The sequence below is a fragment of the Trichoderma ghanense genome, assembly GCF_004382785.1.
Source record: "Trichoderma ghanense strain CCMA-1212 chromosome Unknown scaffold_2, whole genome shotgun sequence".
NCBI lineage: Eukaryota > Fungi > Ascomycota > Sordariomycetes > Hypocreales > Hypocreaceae > Trichoderma > Trichoderma ghanense.
The window spans coordinates 1,438,231-1,454,471 of record NW_027395665.1 but is presented as its reverse complement, the minus strand read 5'-3'; the positions used below and the strand labels follow the sequence as shown (position 1 = coordinate 1,454,471).

Here is a 16,241-nt window from a genome sequence, read left to right as displayed (position 1 = left end):
TTCGTGGCGCTGGTTCCGGGGGTGATACTGAGGTGTCGTGAGTTGAGAATAAGATGGAATTCGGACGATGCACTTTAGAATGACGCCCGAATCGACGGTTGAGATGGTGGAATAAGGCCTGGAGGGATATCGGCCGGGGTTCTGCCCCGCCTCGCGTCTCCAGGTACTGGAAGCTCTGATACTTTGGGGCTTGATTCCAGTACTTGAGTAGTACCTCTGTACTGTAGGTGCATGCGCAGATCCAATCTGTAGCACTCGAGTTTGGGCTGTGATTCATTGATCCTTGCAAGTGAGGTCATTGCCCCGACAATACATGGGCAGTTTGTAAGGCTGTTGGATTTACATTCTCAAGCACACTGAATCTGCCTAGATCAATGTTCTTCAGAAGCGCCGGTTCGTGCAAATTAACCTTCAAGGCTCGTGAACAGCCACAGCATAATACCTGATTATGCGAACATACCTCACACAGTGGTGGTGACGAGCTCCGCACCGAAGAGGGCTTGAACACGCCATCACAGAACCGTAAACACCAACCAACAAAGCACCCATTGGCTACTGCTACCGCTGTCATTGCTCTTCTGTTTTCTAATCCAACACAACTCAATCTTTCTTTGTATAAGTAAGAGCAGTTCGCTCACTTCTGGCGTTTTCTCGCCCTTGCAAGCACCTTGTTGTCCTGGCATGGTTTTTGTTCCTCGCCCAACAATAATAAGAGGGAGCAGCCGAAGAAAGCCCAGCGCGTCCACTGCAGCTGTACTTGACTAACCTTGAGGGGTTCAGTTCACAAGCCGCTCACTTTGTTATCGCCATTCTCTCATTCCAAAAAAAAAAAAAAAAAAATCACATCCCGGACCCTTTCGTCGCAAAAAGCGCCCCTCTCACGACCCGACCTCGCCGGAGCTGGTCAGCAGACGAAAAGCCCATTGTCATTGTGTTCGCCTTCTTGGCCTCTCGAGCCCACCTTCACCAATGTTTTCTCTCCCAGCTGCTTGCCCGATTTCCGCCAGCCGAGTCCGGTACCAGCTCTCCCGATCCGACGCGGCCTCGAGTTATGGACTGTCTGGACCTTTGCGATCTGGATTCCCGAGAGCATGAGACGGCTGCGTAGCTGAAGAGATCTACCTTGCCTTATACTAGACCCCGACGACCGTCGTACCGCCGTCGGACAACCGCAATTCACCACCATCCGCCGAAATCCGGGGCACAGCGAGCCCGTCCGCGACATGGCCTCTTCCGCCCCTCCAGCGGCCATTTCTTGGCGGTAGGTGCCCTCTACGCCTTCCGCGATGGCTGCGCAAGCCTTCGAGAGGAATGGTGGCGTCCTGCCTCTGTTGCCTCTGACTTGACTGCGGCGCATCTTCTGAGGAGAGCTCCTTTGGCCGGAAAATGGTACTGACGCTGTCGCAATAGTAACGCCCAGAAGCTACGCAAGCTCCTCGTAAGAGACATTGGGAAGCTCACGCCCGGCAATGTTTCCGGCGTCGATATTTCCAAGTTCGAAGCAATAGACAGCAATTTGGACAAGTAGGCGGACCGACTCTTGAGGCTTGGGATTGGGATTGGTATCGGCTAACGCGCCCGCTCTCTTTGCAGGTTCCGTCTTGCCTGCGTATCCACCATCTTCCACGATCTCGAGTACGCCCTCTCTCAGAACGCCGAGGAGCATCTATGGTCCATGCACACCTCGGTCAACACCGAGTATCGGCGCATTCTGGGCCGCCTCAAGCAGTCCTCCCACGCGGTCGAGAAGCGCAAGGTCGAAAAGATGTACCACAACTTCCTGCGCATCGCCGCCAACTTCTACAAGGGCTATCTCCAGCGCATGTGCGCGTACTACGATATTCCCGAGCTCAAACGGGTCGCGCAAGGAATGGAGCTCGACCAAATGGGTGCCAAAGCCAATGTGAGCCCGGTATCGGATGAGCTGCAGCGCAAGGTCTTGCACTCTTGCCATCTGAATCTTATTCACCTGGGGGACCTGACTCGCTACCGGATCCAGGCACGACACAAGAGCTCCGACTATGAAGGGGCCTTGGTATACTACGGCTTGGCTCACCACATCCAGCCCCAATCCGGCTTCGCTTTTCACCAAACGGGCATCATTCATCTCGAGCAGGGGAACCATCTTGACGTTGTCTACAACTTTTACCGAGCCCTGGCCGTGCAAACTCCCCACCCCAACGCCCAGCTCAACTTGGAAACCGAGTTCAAGACGGTGCTGGCCCCCAATGGATCTAGGGCTCGACACAATCCCTCGGTTCCGGAAGCCCATTTCACCATGTGGTTTGTGAAGCTGCATGCCTACTTCTACAGAGGAGAAGTTTTCCATCAGCAGGCCGAGTTGGAAGGCGAAGTGATGCACCGGCTGGAAATGGCTTGTCGAAATCCCGCTTCTCTCGGCATCCTCCTCAAGATGGCAATGGTCAACATGCTGGCGCACAATATAGCCACAGCTCAGTCCACTGGTACGTGATAGCACCTTTCTAGGAGCAAGAGTTTACTGACAGACGGTGAACAGAGAAGCAGGCGGAGACCTCCATGCGTTTCTATCACTTCACGGTCCGCTTCAATGCGATTTTTCTTTCCACATTGTGCAAAGTCCTTGAAGCCGAGCTTCGCGAGGCTGTTTCCAGCGCCAAGGGCCTTGATCAGGAGCCGGATGCCACCGAGGCTGCCCGAGAACAGACGACCCCTGTCGTCGAAGCCCTTCTCCCCGTCTTGCGCGTGTATAGCATGTGGCTCGTGGCCCGCCGTGACGAGATCTCGGCCCTGGCAGATGCGTTTGGGGCGGCGATTCCCGGAATGATTCAGAATCTGGGCAAGGTCTTGAGCTTGCTCTGCGCCGAGTTCTACAACCTTGACAACTCAAAGTCTTGCCCCTACTTGCTTCCGGAGGACATCTTGATCTATGGTTTCCAACCACTTGACGAAAACCATCTTCCTGAATACTGTCGAGCCTACTGCGGCGACGACGGTGCCCGCAAGCCTTCCTCTCAGGCTCTCGAGGGTTGCCCCTCCCCGTTGATTGAAAGAACCGGAAGAATCCTCGACATCATCCGTTGCGCGTATTTCTTGGCTAACCAAGCCTCTTTCCCCTTGATCTATAAAGATTCTCAAGAAGAGGGGACTCTTTTGGTTTTTGAGTACCGGCCCGCTGCCGAGCAGCCACAGGTTCAAGTCAGCGAGGCACAGGATATCGCAAATACCACTCCGTCGGTTGGCGTCCTGCCGGCTGCAGATGAGAGAGAGACGACCCAGCCCGCGCTAAACACCTACGATGGAGCAACGGCGGTTGCGGCGCCGTACTCTGAAGAAAAACAGCGGGAGGCAAGCCGGCGCCTGCTGAATACTTCTGACGACATCTATGAGGACTCTGAAGTGATGGACCGAGCTACCGAAACGGTGCTCGACATGGTGGTGCCCTTCTTGCGACCCCCGACGGCAATGGAACTCGATCGCTCACCGAAGCAAACACCATCCGCAAACGACGCGGCTGGCTCATTGAAGCCCCAGCCGAGCCCTACCTCGTCCATCGCATCACCCAGATACGAGTCTCTTCCATGGTCTTGGTTTGGCACCCCCAATCCGCATGCCACTCGGGATTCCCCGCTGCCTGTGAGCCGAGACACGCCAAACAATCACTATCACGCAACGCCCTCTCCCAATGCGTCTGCAGCAGAAAGCGCACCCCTTGATGACCCCTTTTCTACGCCAGGCCGCGATGTGTGGGAACGCATTTCGCGGAGCGTGGTCAATGGCGTCGGCAGCCCTGCAGGCACAGCTGCTCGATCCCTTCATCAAGAGCAGCTACTGCAGGCCTTGAATGGGAGCGCGAGCACTCCGCGGACCTCATCCTTCAGTCGCTGGTCGCAGAACCCGGGCTCACTGCCGCCCGGGTTGGCCGTGCACGAGTTGCAGAACTTGGGTGCAATGCCGGTCTCATCAGGCAACTCTGCGTTCTCACACCCAAGCAGCCTCTACCGGGGCACTCCGCCAAGCGGCTTGCAGTATAACGCACAGCCTCCCGTGGATGCCTTGGCCATTCTCCGAAGCCGTCTAGTTCTTGAGGGCCGGGCATACAATGATGTTTTTCAAATCGACCAGACGACGTCAGATTACAACAAGGCCGTCATGCGATCGGCATATCATGATTCCAGGTAGATGAAGGGTTCACAATGATCTTCTACAGGAAAGTGAACAAGCCTCTTGGCTGAGGTGGTGTCTTTGTCTGACGGAGGGCGACGCGACGCGACGTCAAGCAAGGCGTGTTGTTGAAGCCTTGCATTTACGAAGAATGAACAGCGGTCTTTTACAAAGTTGCCGCAGCCTGATACCGAGGATACGATTCGAAATTCGAGATGCTTAGTTCGGCAGCGCAATGGACTTTGCAGCACCAATCCGGAAGCGGCAATGTTGTTATTTTCACTTTTTTTTCCCGCCTCTGATGGAATACTCTTTTAATTCAGCTGTTTCGCTCAACTGGAAGAAGAAATGGTTTGAGTGATGAGATAAGATGAGAAGAATCGACTTAAGAGGGGGTCGGTCGACGGAGTCGCCTTCATTCTCACTCCAGAAAGAAACCGAAGTTCATGACAGGCAAATTTGGTCTATCATTCATCATAAACTGATTTTCGAAAATCATGAGGCATGAAAACCGCAAAGAATGATTGCGTATCGTGGAGGATACCGAATCGCTATGCAAAGCGAGCCACTGCTTCTGGGCTCTCTACCCTAGGTATTGATGCAAAACGCCGTTGTTGAAACCCTTTTTTTTCCTCCCGTTTTATTCCCTCAACGCCAATTTCCTTTCCGTGCCAACCGGGGACATGGAAGACAAGAGCAATGTGCTATCTCTGGCACCTTAAGAGGAGGCCGAGTATGTCTGCTTGGGGAAGGGGTATCTGAGAAAAGATACGTTAGCTTGGGTGGGCTTGACACGGATGAAGCGGCTGCTGAGAGAGGATGATTCATGATGAGACAACAATGAAGAGACAAAGAGAAAAAAAGAAAAAAGAAAAACTTACGAAGGACCAAGCTCCTGGATGCTCAGCTTGGCCAGCCACTGGCCCTTGTCGATGGATGTCTCCAGAGAGTCGCCCTGGACGATACCGGCGACCAGGCCACCGGCAAAGGCATCACCGGCGCCGTTGGTGTCGTTGATGAGGGCAGGGTCCAAGGGGTGGACAGGGAAGACCTTGACCTCGTCCTCGCCCTGGACGGCGACCAAGGTGGGCTCGGTGCCCTGGGTGATGATGGCAACACGCTTGCGCTGGGTGTTGATCTTGGGCAGGTTGGCCAGGACCTTGACGACGTCCTTGGGCTCCTTGGAAGGAAGGTTGTGAGCCTCGGCGTAGGCGGCGGCCTCGGCCTCGTTGCCGATGATGTAGTCCCAGTAGGGGGCGCTGGCGTCGACGACGTCCTTGAAGAACTGGGGGATGAAGGGCGCGGAGAGAGAGACGACGAAGACCTTGTTCTTCTCGGCGGCCTCCTTGGCGAGCTCCATGATGGCGGGAGGGCAGACTGCGATTCAGTTCGGGTCAGTCAGCTTTTCCTTTGCGGATTGGCCCCTCTCCCCTTATGACATGATGTGATGGGACAGCCATAGTAGGTAGATGTAATTGAGAGATTGCTTTGCAAATGCGCTTCGTGCTTCTCGACGTAAGCTGATGCTGCGGGTTACTTACCGGTGAAGTGGTAGCCTCCGACGTAGAAGACCTCGGCATTCTCGACGAGGGACCAGATCTCGGGCTTCTTCAGGTGGTCCAGGTCATAGTGGTTGGCGGCGCCCAGGTCGGTGCAGAGGCTGCGGTTGTGTCCGGTGATGACGACGCCGCAGCGGCCGGTGGGCTGCTTGTCGTCGACGCGGTACTCGACGCGGAGACCGGCGGCCTTGACGGCGTCACGCAGGATGGCGGCGTACTTGTCGTCGCCGACGCCGCCAAAGTAGACGACGCTGTTAGCGGGCAGGAGGTACTGGGCGCCGCGGGCAGTGTTCTGGGCGGCGCCGCCGGCGATGAGCTTTGCGTCGTAGTTGTTGAGGAGGTCCTCGTAGATGCCGAGCTGGTGGGATTCGGCGAGGACGGCGTCGTTTGCCTTGAGGGAGTATTTGTCGAGGAGGGCCTGGTCGCCGACGGCTTGGATGTCTGTTTGTTATACTGTTAGTGGTACTGCTTCGTGGACACCTGAGAGGAAAGGACATGGGGAGATGACGAGGGGACAGAGTATGCTTGTCCGTCTTCCTTTTTGGGGGAGGGGGCAATACCGAGGAGGGGGTTCTCCAGGCAGATGAGGGCGTATTCCTTGGTGGGAGCCATTGTGATTGATGGGATGGTTCGACGGGGTCTTGGTTTACTTGGATTCGTTCAATTCGAATGAGACACGAATGACTCGGAGGTTATGGAGGAGAGGAGAGGGAATTGAGAGGAGGAGGAAGAGTGGAAGTGGAAGACTGGGCTCTTTCTGGAGGGGCTTCGTCGCAAGTAATAATTTAGCGGGATGTCGTTTTTTTTCCCCCTGCGCCGGGGCCTCTTTGTGTTTCGGAGGAGCTTGTTGTACCAGGTACCTCAAATTGGTGGGGGGTTTTGGTTGGATGAGATGAACTGCGGCCCAGCGTGCAGGTTCCAATGTGCTCCGAAGGGTGTTGCAGACATCAAGGTAGATAGTAGATAGAAGTCTCGAGGATATATGTGAGCTACAATGCTGGGAGCTGGCTGTTACATAGTGGCTTGATGTGCGTGTGGGCTTTGCAGAGACGAGCTGTTGATGTGTCTTTATACTCGTACAGATGCTCCCGTCAACAGCTCGATGGTATCTTCAAGTTCGTTCTACAAGTCCGATCCCCACAAGGATTAGATCCCAATCCCCTCTTATACGTGCATGCACACTCCTTCCGGGTTACGCTGCTGAATGCACGTAAGAATGTCAGCCTTTGCAGGAAGAGGGATTTGGAAATCGTCCATGCGGCCCCGGACTTATTATCTCTCCTCTTCCCCTGCTATTCCCTGGCGGGCAGGTAATTTGTGTCCGATTGTTTGCCGGCGGCCGGAGTTGTGTGGCTTTTTGTTTAGGTTAGCTGTGTGCCTGTAGGCTGATAGTATGCGATGGGATACTCGGTTTCGTGCAATTGACAACGTACCTTGTAAATCTTCATGCATTGTCCCTTCTTGATTGGCTCGAACAGCAATGAATGAGGTTCTGAGACGTCCTGGGTAGGCGATGGCGGATGGCAGAGAAAGACTGCACGTCGGTGTGTTGACTTGGGGCCGGATTGCACATGTAACATGTACGGAGCACCTGCAGCTGGCTAAGCCCCGAGCTCGAAAAGTCGCCGATAGACCAAATCCGGAACGAGGGTGAAATCAAGAACTTGAGCCTACCGATATTGACAGTACTTGGATATAAACATGCCATGCTCAAAGTTGAAAACGCATGCACATTAATCAGTGTTATTACATGGATATCTAGCTTGGTGTATATATAACCATCACCGCCGGCTCGGTCACGTCCAGAGAGTGCAAGGGAAATTGGCTCGTCTTTTGTTCTTTTATTTGCAACGAAATGTCATAATAGTACTTGCCAGAGGAGCCATGCCAAGTTCCATTCCTGACCGGCACCATCCATAGTAAGAAAGCCACTGTAACACCATCCCAATGAGACCATGAATTTTAGCCACCTTACTCCTTCGTCTTCTGAGTACCACGGAGCAGACCCGTCCTTCTGGCGGCAATAAGACCGGCCTTCTGTCCCTGCACGGCATACCGTGAGATGGTAGAGGCCTTACCAATGTGCTGGTGGTTACCACCACCGTGAGGGTGGTCCACGGGGTTCATGGCAACACCACGAGTCTTGGGCCAGCAGTTGCGCTTGACAGCGAACTTGTGCTTGGCACGAGAAGCCTCTGTGCGATTCGTTAGCAATCCGATTTTCCCCCATTCTTCTTCTTTCCATCTCCTCCAAACAAGAAAAATTCCGGGGTTCACATACTCAACAGAGGCTTGTCAGTTCGGCCACCACCGGCAACGATGCCGATCATTCCTCGGGATCGGGAGTGGACGACCTTCTTGGCGCCAGAGGGCAGCTTGATACGGGTCTTGCCCTCGTCGGGGTTGTGGCCGACAATGGTGATGTAGCCACCAGAGTTGCGGCCCAGAGTGCCACGGTCGCCAATCTTCTCCTCGACGTTGGAGACAACGGTACCCTCGGGCATCTCACCGACGGGCAGGACGTTGCCGACGGTCAGAGCAGCGCGCTTGCCGGCGTAGATGAACTGGCCGGTGTACATGCCCTCGTTGGCGATGAAGGTCTCGGTGACCTGCTTGTACTTGTAGGGGTGGCGGAACTGGACCTTGGCGAGAGGAGCACCACGACCTATACGCACGCAAACAAGCAATTCCCTCGTTAGCTACACCTTCGACCCATGGATTCCCAATCTCTCTCTCGTCGGTTCCTCCAGCTTTCTTTCGTTCGGGAAGTGGACTGACCAGGGTCGTGGATGATGTCCTTCACGATACCGCGGACGTAGCCATGGCGCTCGGCGTAATCGAGGGTGCGGAACTTGGCCGGGGCCTTGTTCAGGCGCGTGTTGGCCGCTGTTGTGACACATGGTTAGAGATCTCGAGTCTCTCGAGACGCAAAACTTTTGATTCCATGTCGAATGACTGCTTCTCGGGAGCCGGCTACTCACTGAAGATGGAGCCACGGCCCTTTCTCTGGTTGCGAATAACACGACCCATTGTGAATCTCGGGGTAGCTGCGAGGAAGGGAGTTGATGTCAGTGCTGGGCCGCCGGCAGCGCGAGAAGTTTGGGAGGCTTTACCTGAGTCCGGCCGCTTGGTGTTTTGACAAAGAGGCGCTCGCTTGGGCCGGCTTTCGATAATTTTTTGTGTGCGGGACCCTCTGCCACACAAGAGGAACCCTGACCACGTGACTGAACTTTTCCGGGCCGCGCATTGGCCAGCGCTGGACAATCTGGGTGGGTCACGACATTCTCCAAGGCTCTCAAGCGGCCGACAAAATAAGCGGGACGACAAATGACATGCAAGGCATTCAAAACGACACGGCAAAGTACAGAATTCATACCTACCTTGTGCCTCAGTGGCTGGAGAGAGAAGCTCAAGCTTTTGTACTCAGCATCTCTGAAGTTTATTGAACCACATCTCATCCTGTCCTTTTCCTAGAGGGACTCCCGTTTGCAACATTCCAACTCCAGGTCATACAGTACAACAGGACTTACAGATATATCCTTGAGGTTCTTTGCCAACGAGTACAGATACTGTACCTGGATATCTCACAACCATCTCCTTCGCGTCTCGCTTATTTTGTCGACGGCTTCTGAAGGACAGGGGCATCAAAACCCCCACATTTTCTGCTCCGTACTTCATCCATGAGCAAAGACCTCTCAATTGACGTGCCGTGAGATGGAGCGTCTCTGAACCCATGAGGCGCGCGTCGCCCTGCGCGGAAACTACCGCGGAACCATCATGTTGCTAAGCATTCGTCACTGTGTGCATCCAATGCGCGAAGTCTGTTCTCATGCTAACTTGGACTTATATTGACTTGCTCTCCTGTTATGCTCTCACTATCATGCATCTACGTATGCTATATCGAAGGGCGAATCCAACGCTGCACGTCAGTTTTCGACCGTTGCTCAGGAAGTACTCTTTTCCTTGATGGGTGCGCTCTCCTGGCAACTTCACCGGAAAGCGTCTGTTCAGCGGCCTTGCTCTAATTCGGCCTTGACACACGTGGTGCAGCGTCTTCCAAGGGTGCGGGGAGACTCGTAAAACCAAGATGGATGCAAATGACGGGACCCTGAGCCATGGGGTTCGGCGCATAATCGTCTTTGGCTGGATTTTATGAGATGGGCAATGGTCTGAGATTGGACAGGCTCTCCCCGGCTGGCCCAAGCTCTGCCTGCTGAGCTCTGCCTACTTTGGCCGTGGCCGTCAGTCTGCGAGGAATCGACACGAGACGGGAATCTGTGGCATGCGCGGGCAATGATTATGCCGAAATACGGCCTGGGCGTCAAAGACAGATGAACATAGCTAGACCTTTAAGAATGGATATTGAGCCGAGAGCTGCCTCTTGTCTGTAGCACCGCCGTCGAGACTGCAATTGTTTGGTTCGGTGACTGGCGACTACCACTTGATAATCGCCCGTGGCCTATCAGAGGTGATCTGTAGCTGCTACCTTAGTGCATCCACATTGTCTCTGAGCAAACGACGGGCCTCTTCCACCTCCCTCCTTCATCCACACAGCACCGCCATCGCAACGACCCGAGCCTCAGCGCCATGGCTGCCGCAGACGACGATTCCTCCGATCTCTCGTCTCTCTCGTCCCTGTCGCCCGTCCCCTCCGATGCCGAGCTGGACGACCTGAGCGACGACGCGCCGACCGGAGCCAAGTCGGGGATCCTAAAGTTCTTCTCCAAGCTATCAGAGCAGCCGCCAAAGGAGCCCTCGCCGCCGCCGCGCAAGCGATCGCCCTCACCACCTCACGAATATGTCCTGGCCGACAACCCCGATATTGCCGTGCGTTTTTCCTGTCTCGCCAATCCCGTTGTTCCTCGACGTTCAATGCACGCCGCTTGTGCGTGGCGACGGGGCGCGTTCACAGTGTCGAGCGACGCGAAATTTCGCGTGCAGACGTCATAAGGCTCAACTAACAGGCTTACTGCAGTTTCTGGTGATGTTTCGAAGCCGCTTCAGCGACGCATTCCCCAAGTCGCTCGCCCACTTCGGACCGCAGGAATTGGAACGAGACGTTGTCGAGCCCATCCCCGGCGATCGAGTCGAACATTTCCTATGCGCCGTCCTCGGACTCCTCCTAAACCGGAAGCAGGATGTCAAGTAATGATTTGCCCCTTTCATCCCATCCCAGCATCGCGTGCGCTTGGGCTAATCGTGTCTCCTTTCTCTCTTGTTTTTTCCCTTCAGACCAGGTCACTACGGCAGGGCGTTGGAGGACGCCGTCGCATCTCACAAGAACCAATGGCCCCGTTCATGGGAGGACAAGAACCCACTGGCTGGTGGCGCAACCTTTGCCTCTTTGAACCCTACCGAAAGGGTGCGTATGCTCTTGATCGGCGACTCTCTTCTTCTTTTTTTTTTCTAATAAGAGAAAATCACACGAAATCACAAACGGCTGACATGTCACTCGAATAGCTGAATCTTTTGCGCCACCTCGTTCTCTGGGCCATGTCTTCGTCGGAAACCCTCAAGGGCTTAATCAACCAGTCGTACAAACAGAACCGCCACGAGGACGACATCAATCAACCGCGTGCAGTTCAACCATGGGGATCCGATGGAGACAAGCGCCGGTACTTTTTGGTCGAGGGACAAGATGATACCGCTTTCCGTGTGTATCGCGAGAGCAATCCTGCGGGCACCAACCGCACTTGGTGGAGCGTTGCCGGGAGCATTGACGAGCTCAAGGCGCTGGCTGAGAAGCTTGAGACCAAGGACGGAGGCCCCAAGGCCAAGAAGCTCAGCCATAAAATTCTCCAGGCCATCCCGCGATTCGAAGCAGGAGAAGAGGTAGCCCTTGCCTATCAGACGCATGCGCCTCTTTGCAATATGAGCTGACAAAAGCGTAGAAACGAAAGCGACGAGAATATCGGCAGATGCGCAAGGAACAGTTCAAGCGCCCGGAGCCTGGATTCTCATTATACGAAGGCCGTACTCGCGGCAAGCGGATGAAGTACACGTACTCCGACGACGAAGACATGTTTTCGGATTCCACTGGCTATAGGCGCTCAGCTCGCAACACTGGAACCACCACGCCAGCGGAGACGGGGCCCGTCACTACATCAAGCGGTCGCACTGTTCGAGCTCCTCCCCGGCTCAACGTGACCACAGGGGAGGACCTTCCAAATGATACCCAAGGAGAGACTGGCGAGGCTGCTGCAGAGAACCCTACTGGCCGGCCGCGCAGAGCAGCAGCGGCGAATGCTGGAGCGAACGGCTCCGCGAACACAGACGACGAGGAAAGCGAGGCAGAGTTTGGGGACGATGAAGGGGATGTCGAGGCTCAAATTCCAGAAGAGTCGGAGGACGAAGACGAATTCAAGGATGAAGCCATGGACGAGGACGACTTGGAGGTGGCGCCTCAGACACTGGTCGTGAAGCTCTCGGTGACTCCGCCCAAACTGAAGGGAGTCCTCACGCCGAGTGAACAAGCGGCGAATTTACTTCCCGCCAGTAAAGAAGAGAACTTGAAGGATGCACCAACCGGCCCGCCGGATACACCTACACCCAAGCAGCAACCCTTTGACACGGCGGCGACTGTATCTCCGCCTAGCGTGAAGACTTCTGAAAGGCCAACCACGCCACAGCCTACCGACCAACAAGCTGGAGACCAGTCGACTGTGCCCTCTGTCGCGCCAGCGACTTCTTTGGCATTTAGAGGGAGCCCTGAAAAGCAACCGGCACAACTGGTACCTGAGGCTGTCAAGATCACCAGCCAGGAATAAGACTTGATGGCTCGGCCCAACCACTTTCTGTTTCATCTTGGGAGTTATGGTTCAATCAAGCGGCGGACGGTCCGATACAATTTCTTTTTAAGTGTACCATCAGTTGAATGTTAGGGATCTAGACAAGGGGACATGAAAATCAGGAAGAATACGTCTCTCTTACAAAAGCTCGGAGAGGGCTTTCGATGCCATCTCAGACGCGGTCACGGATGTTGTTATTCTTTTCAGGTGTGGAAAATGAGGGTGGAGTCGAGGCGAAACATGCTCTCACCCATATGATGATAGACCAAAAAAGGACTGCGTATTCGCATAGTCGACGAGACGATAATAATACATGCTAATGAACAAAGTTTCTGTGTTGCTGTCAAGCTACTGCCATGCTTGTCTACCTACGTCTCTTGACGTTGGGATTGTTGGGCAGTTTCCAGTTGTTCACACCATACCACCACCTCCTCAAGCGAGCACCTATTGAGCCGCCGTGCACTCTGGCATTCTTGTTCCAATGATGCCACCCAACCAATGCCAAGTTCAGCAAGACGCCCTGCGCCAAGGGCATCAATACCTGTTGTGATCACCCGCGTCAGCATTATCAGCCTCTCTGAGTCATTTGGAGCCCTTGTCCGAGAGGAGGTAGACCAACCTGGTCCCTAACGGTAATGAGCAATACCTTCCACCAGGTATCTGCCGAGGCGATGCTGTGGAGATAGCTCTGCTCGAAGCGCAGGTCCGGCAGGGGAGGCAGGTGGTAGTGCTTCTTGGGGGGCCGCAGGACGCTGTACGGGATGTCGTCGTCATCTTCGGAGACGTCGACGTCGCTGCGCCGAGCGCTGTGGAGGTCGACCAGATGGCGCCTGTCTGCGGCGGTGGACGGCGCAACGTCCTGTCGCGGGTCGGGGTGTCTTCTGATGTGGCCGGCCTGGATGGTGCTGCCGAGCTCGGTGGGGAGGGAGGACATGGTTGGAAGGGGGGNGGGGGCGATTGTGCGTCAGAAGCTCTGCGAAGACGGGCAATTCCTTCTGGGTTTCAGCTGGCTTTACCGCCTCTTAGGAACCAGTGCGCGGTTCTGCTTCGATTCTCAGAATGTTGCTGCCGGGGTGCTGCAGGGATAGTACCGCCGTGAATCGAGTCGCCCTCAGTATCTCGTCCCCGGGAGCGTTCAACTCCAATGCGTTTTGCCGGGCGGTGAAGGACCGGATAATGACATGGAAGCGGCGAGTCAAAACAGCTGGTGACGTCGAGCGCTTACATAATGTTCGCCCTTGAGCCACCTCAACGTTTAGGCGAAAATATGCCTTTGGACGGCGGCGGTCCAATTTAGCAGCGCCCGCCACTTCAAGTTTGGGGGGGTTTTCCGGAGTAGGGTAAAAACAAGGTGCTACCACCACCAAAAGCCTTGCAGCAACTCCGACTCTCCTCCAACAAACACTCGCTGCCCTCCTTCGACTCAGTGTCACGCTCGCACGCGCCGGCGCTCTCGATCAAGGACCCGTCCAGCGGTGGGATACTTTCCTTCTTTATTTCTGTTTTTTTTTTTGTTTTCTTTTTCTATAAAGGGTTTCTCTCTCAATCTCCTTCATCATGAGCGACCCTCAGGCCGGTGAGGCGGAGAAGAACGTAAGTCTAGGGAAAAAAAAAAAAAAATTGAGGCGTACACCAGAAAAAAAATATCCGACCCCTGATGGTGCCCCTCCTTTTGCCTATACTGCCCCGCGTTGGCATCGCGACTTGCAGAGTTATACAGCAGCAGTACCTGACAATGCCGGAAACAGATCGAGATCTGGAAGATCAAGAAGCTGATCAAGCGGCTCGAGGCCGCCCGAGGCAATGGCACCTCCATGATTTCCCTCATCATCCGTACGTTATAGACACGCCCTCGATACCGACCCCCTGCGAGCACCCGATCGATGATGCTAACCGCCACGTAGCTCCCAAGGATCAGATTTCTCGTGTTGCCAAGATGTTGGCTGAAGAATACGTACGAAATAACCCTCATTGATGGATTCGGGACCGTTGAATCAAGGGATTACTGACCGCCCCGCAGGGTACTGCCTCCAACATCAAGTCTCGTGTCAACCGACAGTCCGTCTTGTCCGCCATCACGTCGACCCAGCAGCGTCTCAAGCTGTACAACAAGGTCCCCCCGAACGGCCTCGTCGTGTACTGTGGTGAAATCTTGACCTCGGAAGGAAAAGAGCGCAAGGTCAACATCGACTTTGAGCCGTTCAAGCCCATCAACACCTCGCTCTACCTCTGCGACAACAAGTTCCACACCGAAGCTCTGGCTGAGCTGCTCGAGTCCGACCAGAAGTTCGGCTTCATCATCATGGACGGTAACGGTGCGCTGTTCGGCACCCTCAGCGGAAACACCCGTGAAATCGTCCACAAGTTCTCCGTCGATCTCCCCAAGAAGCACGGACGTGGTGGTCAGTCCGCTCTGCGTTTCGCCCGTCTGCGTGAGGAAAAGCGACACAACTACGTCCGCAAGGTCGCCGAGTTGGCTGTGCAGAACTTCATCACCGCCGACAAAGTCAACGTTGCCGGTCTCATTCTCGCTGGTTCCGCCGATTTCAAGAACGATCTCAACGCCTCCGACATGTTCGACAACCGTTTGGCCGTCAAGGTCATCAAGGTCGTTGACGTCTCCTACGGTGGCGAAAACGGATTCAACCAGGCCATCGAGCTGTCTTCCGAAACCCTCGGCAACGTCAAGTTCATCCAGGAGAAGAAGCTGATTGGCAAGTACTTTGAGGAGATTAGCCAGGATACCGGCAAGGTCTGCTATGGTATCGACGACACTCTGAAGGCTCTGGAGCTTGGTGCTGTCGAGACTCTCATCATCTTTGAGAACCTCGAAATCACTCGCTGGATTCTCAAGGACAGCGAGGGCAACGAGGTTATTCTGCACACCACCAAGCAGCAGGAGCAGAGCAGCCGAGAGAAGTTCCTGGACAAGGCTACTGGTCAAGAGATGGATATTGTTTCCCAGGAGTCGTTCCTTGAGTGGATTGCTGAGCACTACAAGGACTTCGGTACCGCCCTTGAATTCGTGTCTGACCGATCCACCGAAGGCAACCAGTTTGTCAAGGGATTCGGTGGTATTGGCGGTATCTTGCGCTACAAGGTCAACTTTGAGCAGTTGGCAGATCTCGAGGATGACGATGATGACTACTACGACGGTAAGGAAACTTGAGGCGCCACTGCTTTGTTTGAGTCTTAAAGCTAACAAGAAGGGGACAGATTGACCAACCGATTCCCTCGTGGAGAACGAGGGACCTACTCAAGCCCACCCGTCCGCGCACGACGACAGCGACGGGCCTCGCGACCCCTCGGGGTCAGGAGATGCCGCGCCGATGTCACTCGCTCAAAGGCGCTTGATGCGAGGTCCTGGTCGAGTGCCTTCTCATCAGGCCCACCAGGCGACGCGACCAAGCCCGCTTCGCGCAAATATGACGGCCACTTGAGTTGCATCAACAAGGGAAAGAGGGTAAGCATGCTGATGCGCTCAATTCCTTTGGTGTTCTGAAGCTAACTCGAGCCCTCGCCAGAGTCTGCATAGCTGGGACCGGCGTGATGGAATGGGGTAGATGCTTGGAGGCACCTTTCAGACAAGAGGAAGATTCGTGCTTACGTGTCCTTACCGTCAAATACAAGAGGTGAACGCGTGGCCTTGGTGTAGAGAAAAAGTTGACATGCCGTTTTTTTGCCCACAGACGAGTTTCAATTGCCATAAAGCTACCTAGTTTGCTGGACGAGAGACAAGGAATAGAATATG

General features: G+C 54.7%; 6 protein-coding genes across 6 annotated transcripts; 3 read left to right on the top strand and 3 right to left on the bottom strand.

Moving 5' to 3' along the window:
• Nucleotides 1-1,223: 1,223 nt before the first annotated feature.
• CCMA1212_002859 (Protein SMG7) lies at nucleotides 1,224-4,161 on the top strand (the record flags this gene model as incomplete). Its single annotated transcript, XM_073700228.1, has 4 exons — nucleotides 1,224-1,261; nucleotides 1,411-1,524; nucleotides 1,594-2,465; nucleotides 2,519-4,161. 4 exons carry the CDS (start codon nucleotides 1,224-1,226, stop codon nucleotides 4,159-4,161), a joined length of 2,667 nt encoding a protein of 888 aa, XP_073561672.1.
• A 700-nt stretch (nucleotides 4,162-4,861) lies between these two features.
• Nucleotides 4,862-6,314, bottom strand: CCMA1212_002858 (Adenosine kinase; the record flags this gene model as incomplete). The annotated part of the gene is made up of 4 exons (XM_073700227.1): nucleotides 4,862-4,901; nucleotides 5,025-5,520; nucleotides 5,685-6,143; nucleotides 6,263-6,314. The coding sequence occupies 4 exons, from the start codon at nucleotides 6,312-6,314 to the stop codon at nucleotides 4,862-4,864; spliced, it is 1,047 nt and encodes a 348-aa protein (XP_073561673.1).
• Nucleotides 6,315-7,673: 1,359 nt separating this feature from the next.
• Nucleotides 7,674-8,749, bottom strand: CCMA1212_002857 (60S ribosomal protein L2; the record flags this gene model as incomplete). Its single annotated transcript, XM_073700226.1, has 4 exons — nucleotides 8,684-8,749; nucleotides 8,481-8,588; nucleotides 7,984-8,367; nucleotides 7,674-7,897 (listed from the first exon to the last, which is right to left on the bottom strand). Exons 1-4 carry the CDS (start codon nucleotides 8,730-8,732, stop codon nucleotides 7,674-7,676), a joined length of 765 nt encoding a protein of 254 aa, XP_073561666.1. The 5' UTR covers nucleotides 8,733-8,749.
• A 1,540-nt stretch (nucleotides 8,750-10,289) lies between these two features.
• CCMA1212_002856 (uncharacterized protein) lies at nucleotides 10,290-12,469 on the top strand (the record flags this gene model as incomplete). The annotated part of the gene is made up of 5 exons (XM_073700225.1): nucleotides 10,290-10,529; nucleotides 10,678-10,847; nucleotides 10,935-11,064; nucleotides 11,163-11,534; nucleotides 11,594-12,469. 5 exons carry the CDS (start codon nucleotides 10,290-10,292, stop codon nucleotides 12,467-12,469), a joined length of 1,788 nt encoding a protein of 595 aa, XP_073561667.1.
• A 385-nt stretch (nucleotides 12,470-12,854) lies between these two features.
• On the bottom strand, nucleotides 12,855-13,424 carry CCMA1212_002855 (uncharacterized protein; the record flags this gene model as incomplete). The annotated part of the gene is made up of 2 exons (XM_073700224.1): nucleotides 12,855-13,031; nucleotides 13,110-13,424. The coding sequence occupies 2 exons, from the start codon at nucleotides 13,422-13,424 to the stop codon at nucleotides 12,855-12,857; spliced, it is 492 nt and encodes a 163-aa protein (XP_073561664.1).
• CCMA1212_002854 (Eukaryotic peptide chain release factor subunit 1) lies at nucleotides 13,149-15,930 on the top strand (the record flags this gene model as incomplete). Its single annotated transcript, XM_073700223.1, has 7 exons — nucleotides 13,149-13,407; nucleotides 13,869-13,965; nucleotides 14,023-14,083; nucleotides 14,239-14,323; nucleotides 14,395-14,444; nucleotides 14,511-15,645; nucleotides 15,752-15,930. Coding segments are annotated over 7 exons (1,866 nt in total), but the record flags the coding sequence as incomplete, so codon positions are not given.
• Between the last annotated feature and the right edge of the window lie 311 nt (nucleotides 15,931-16,241).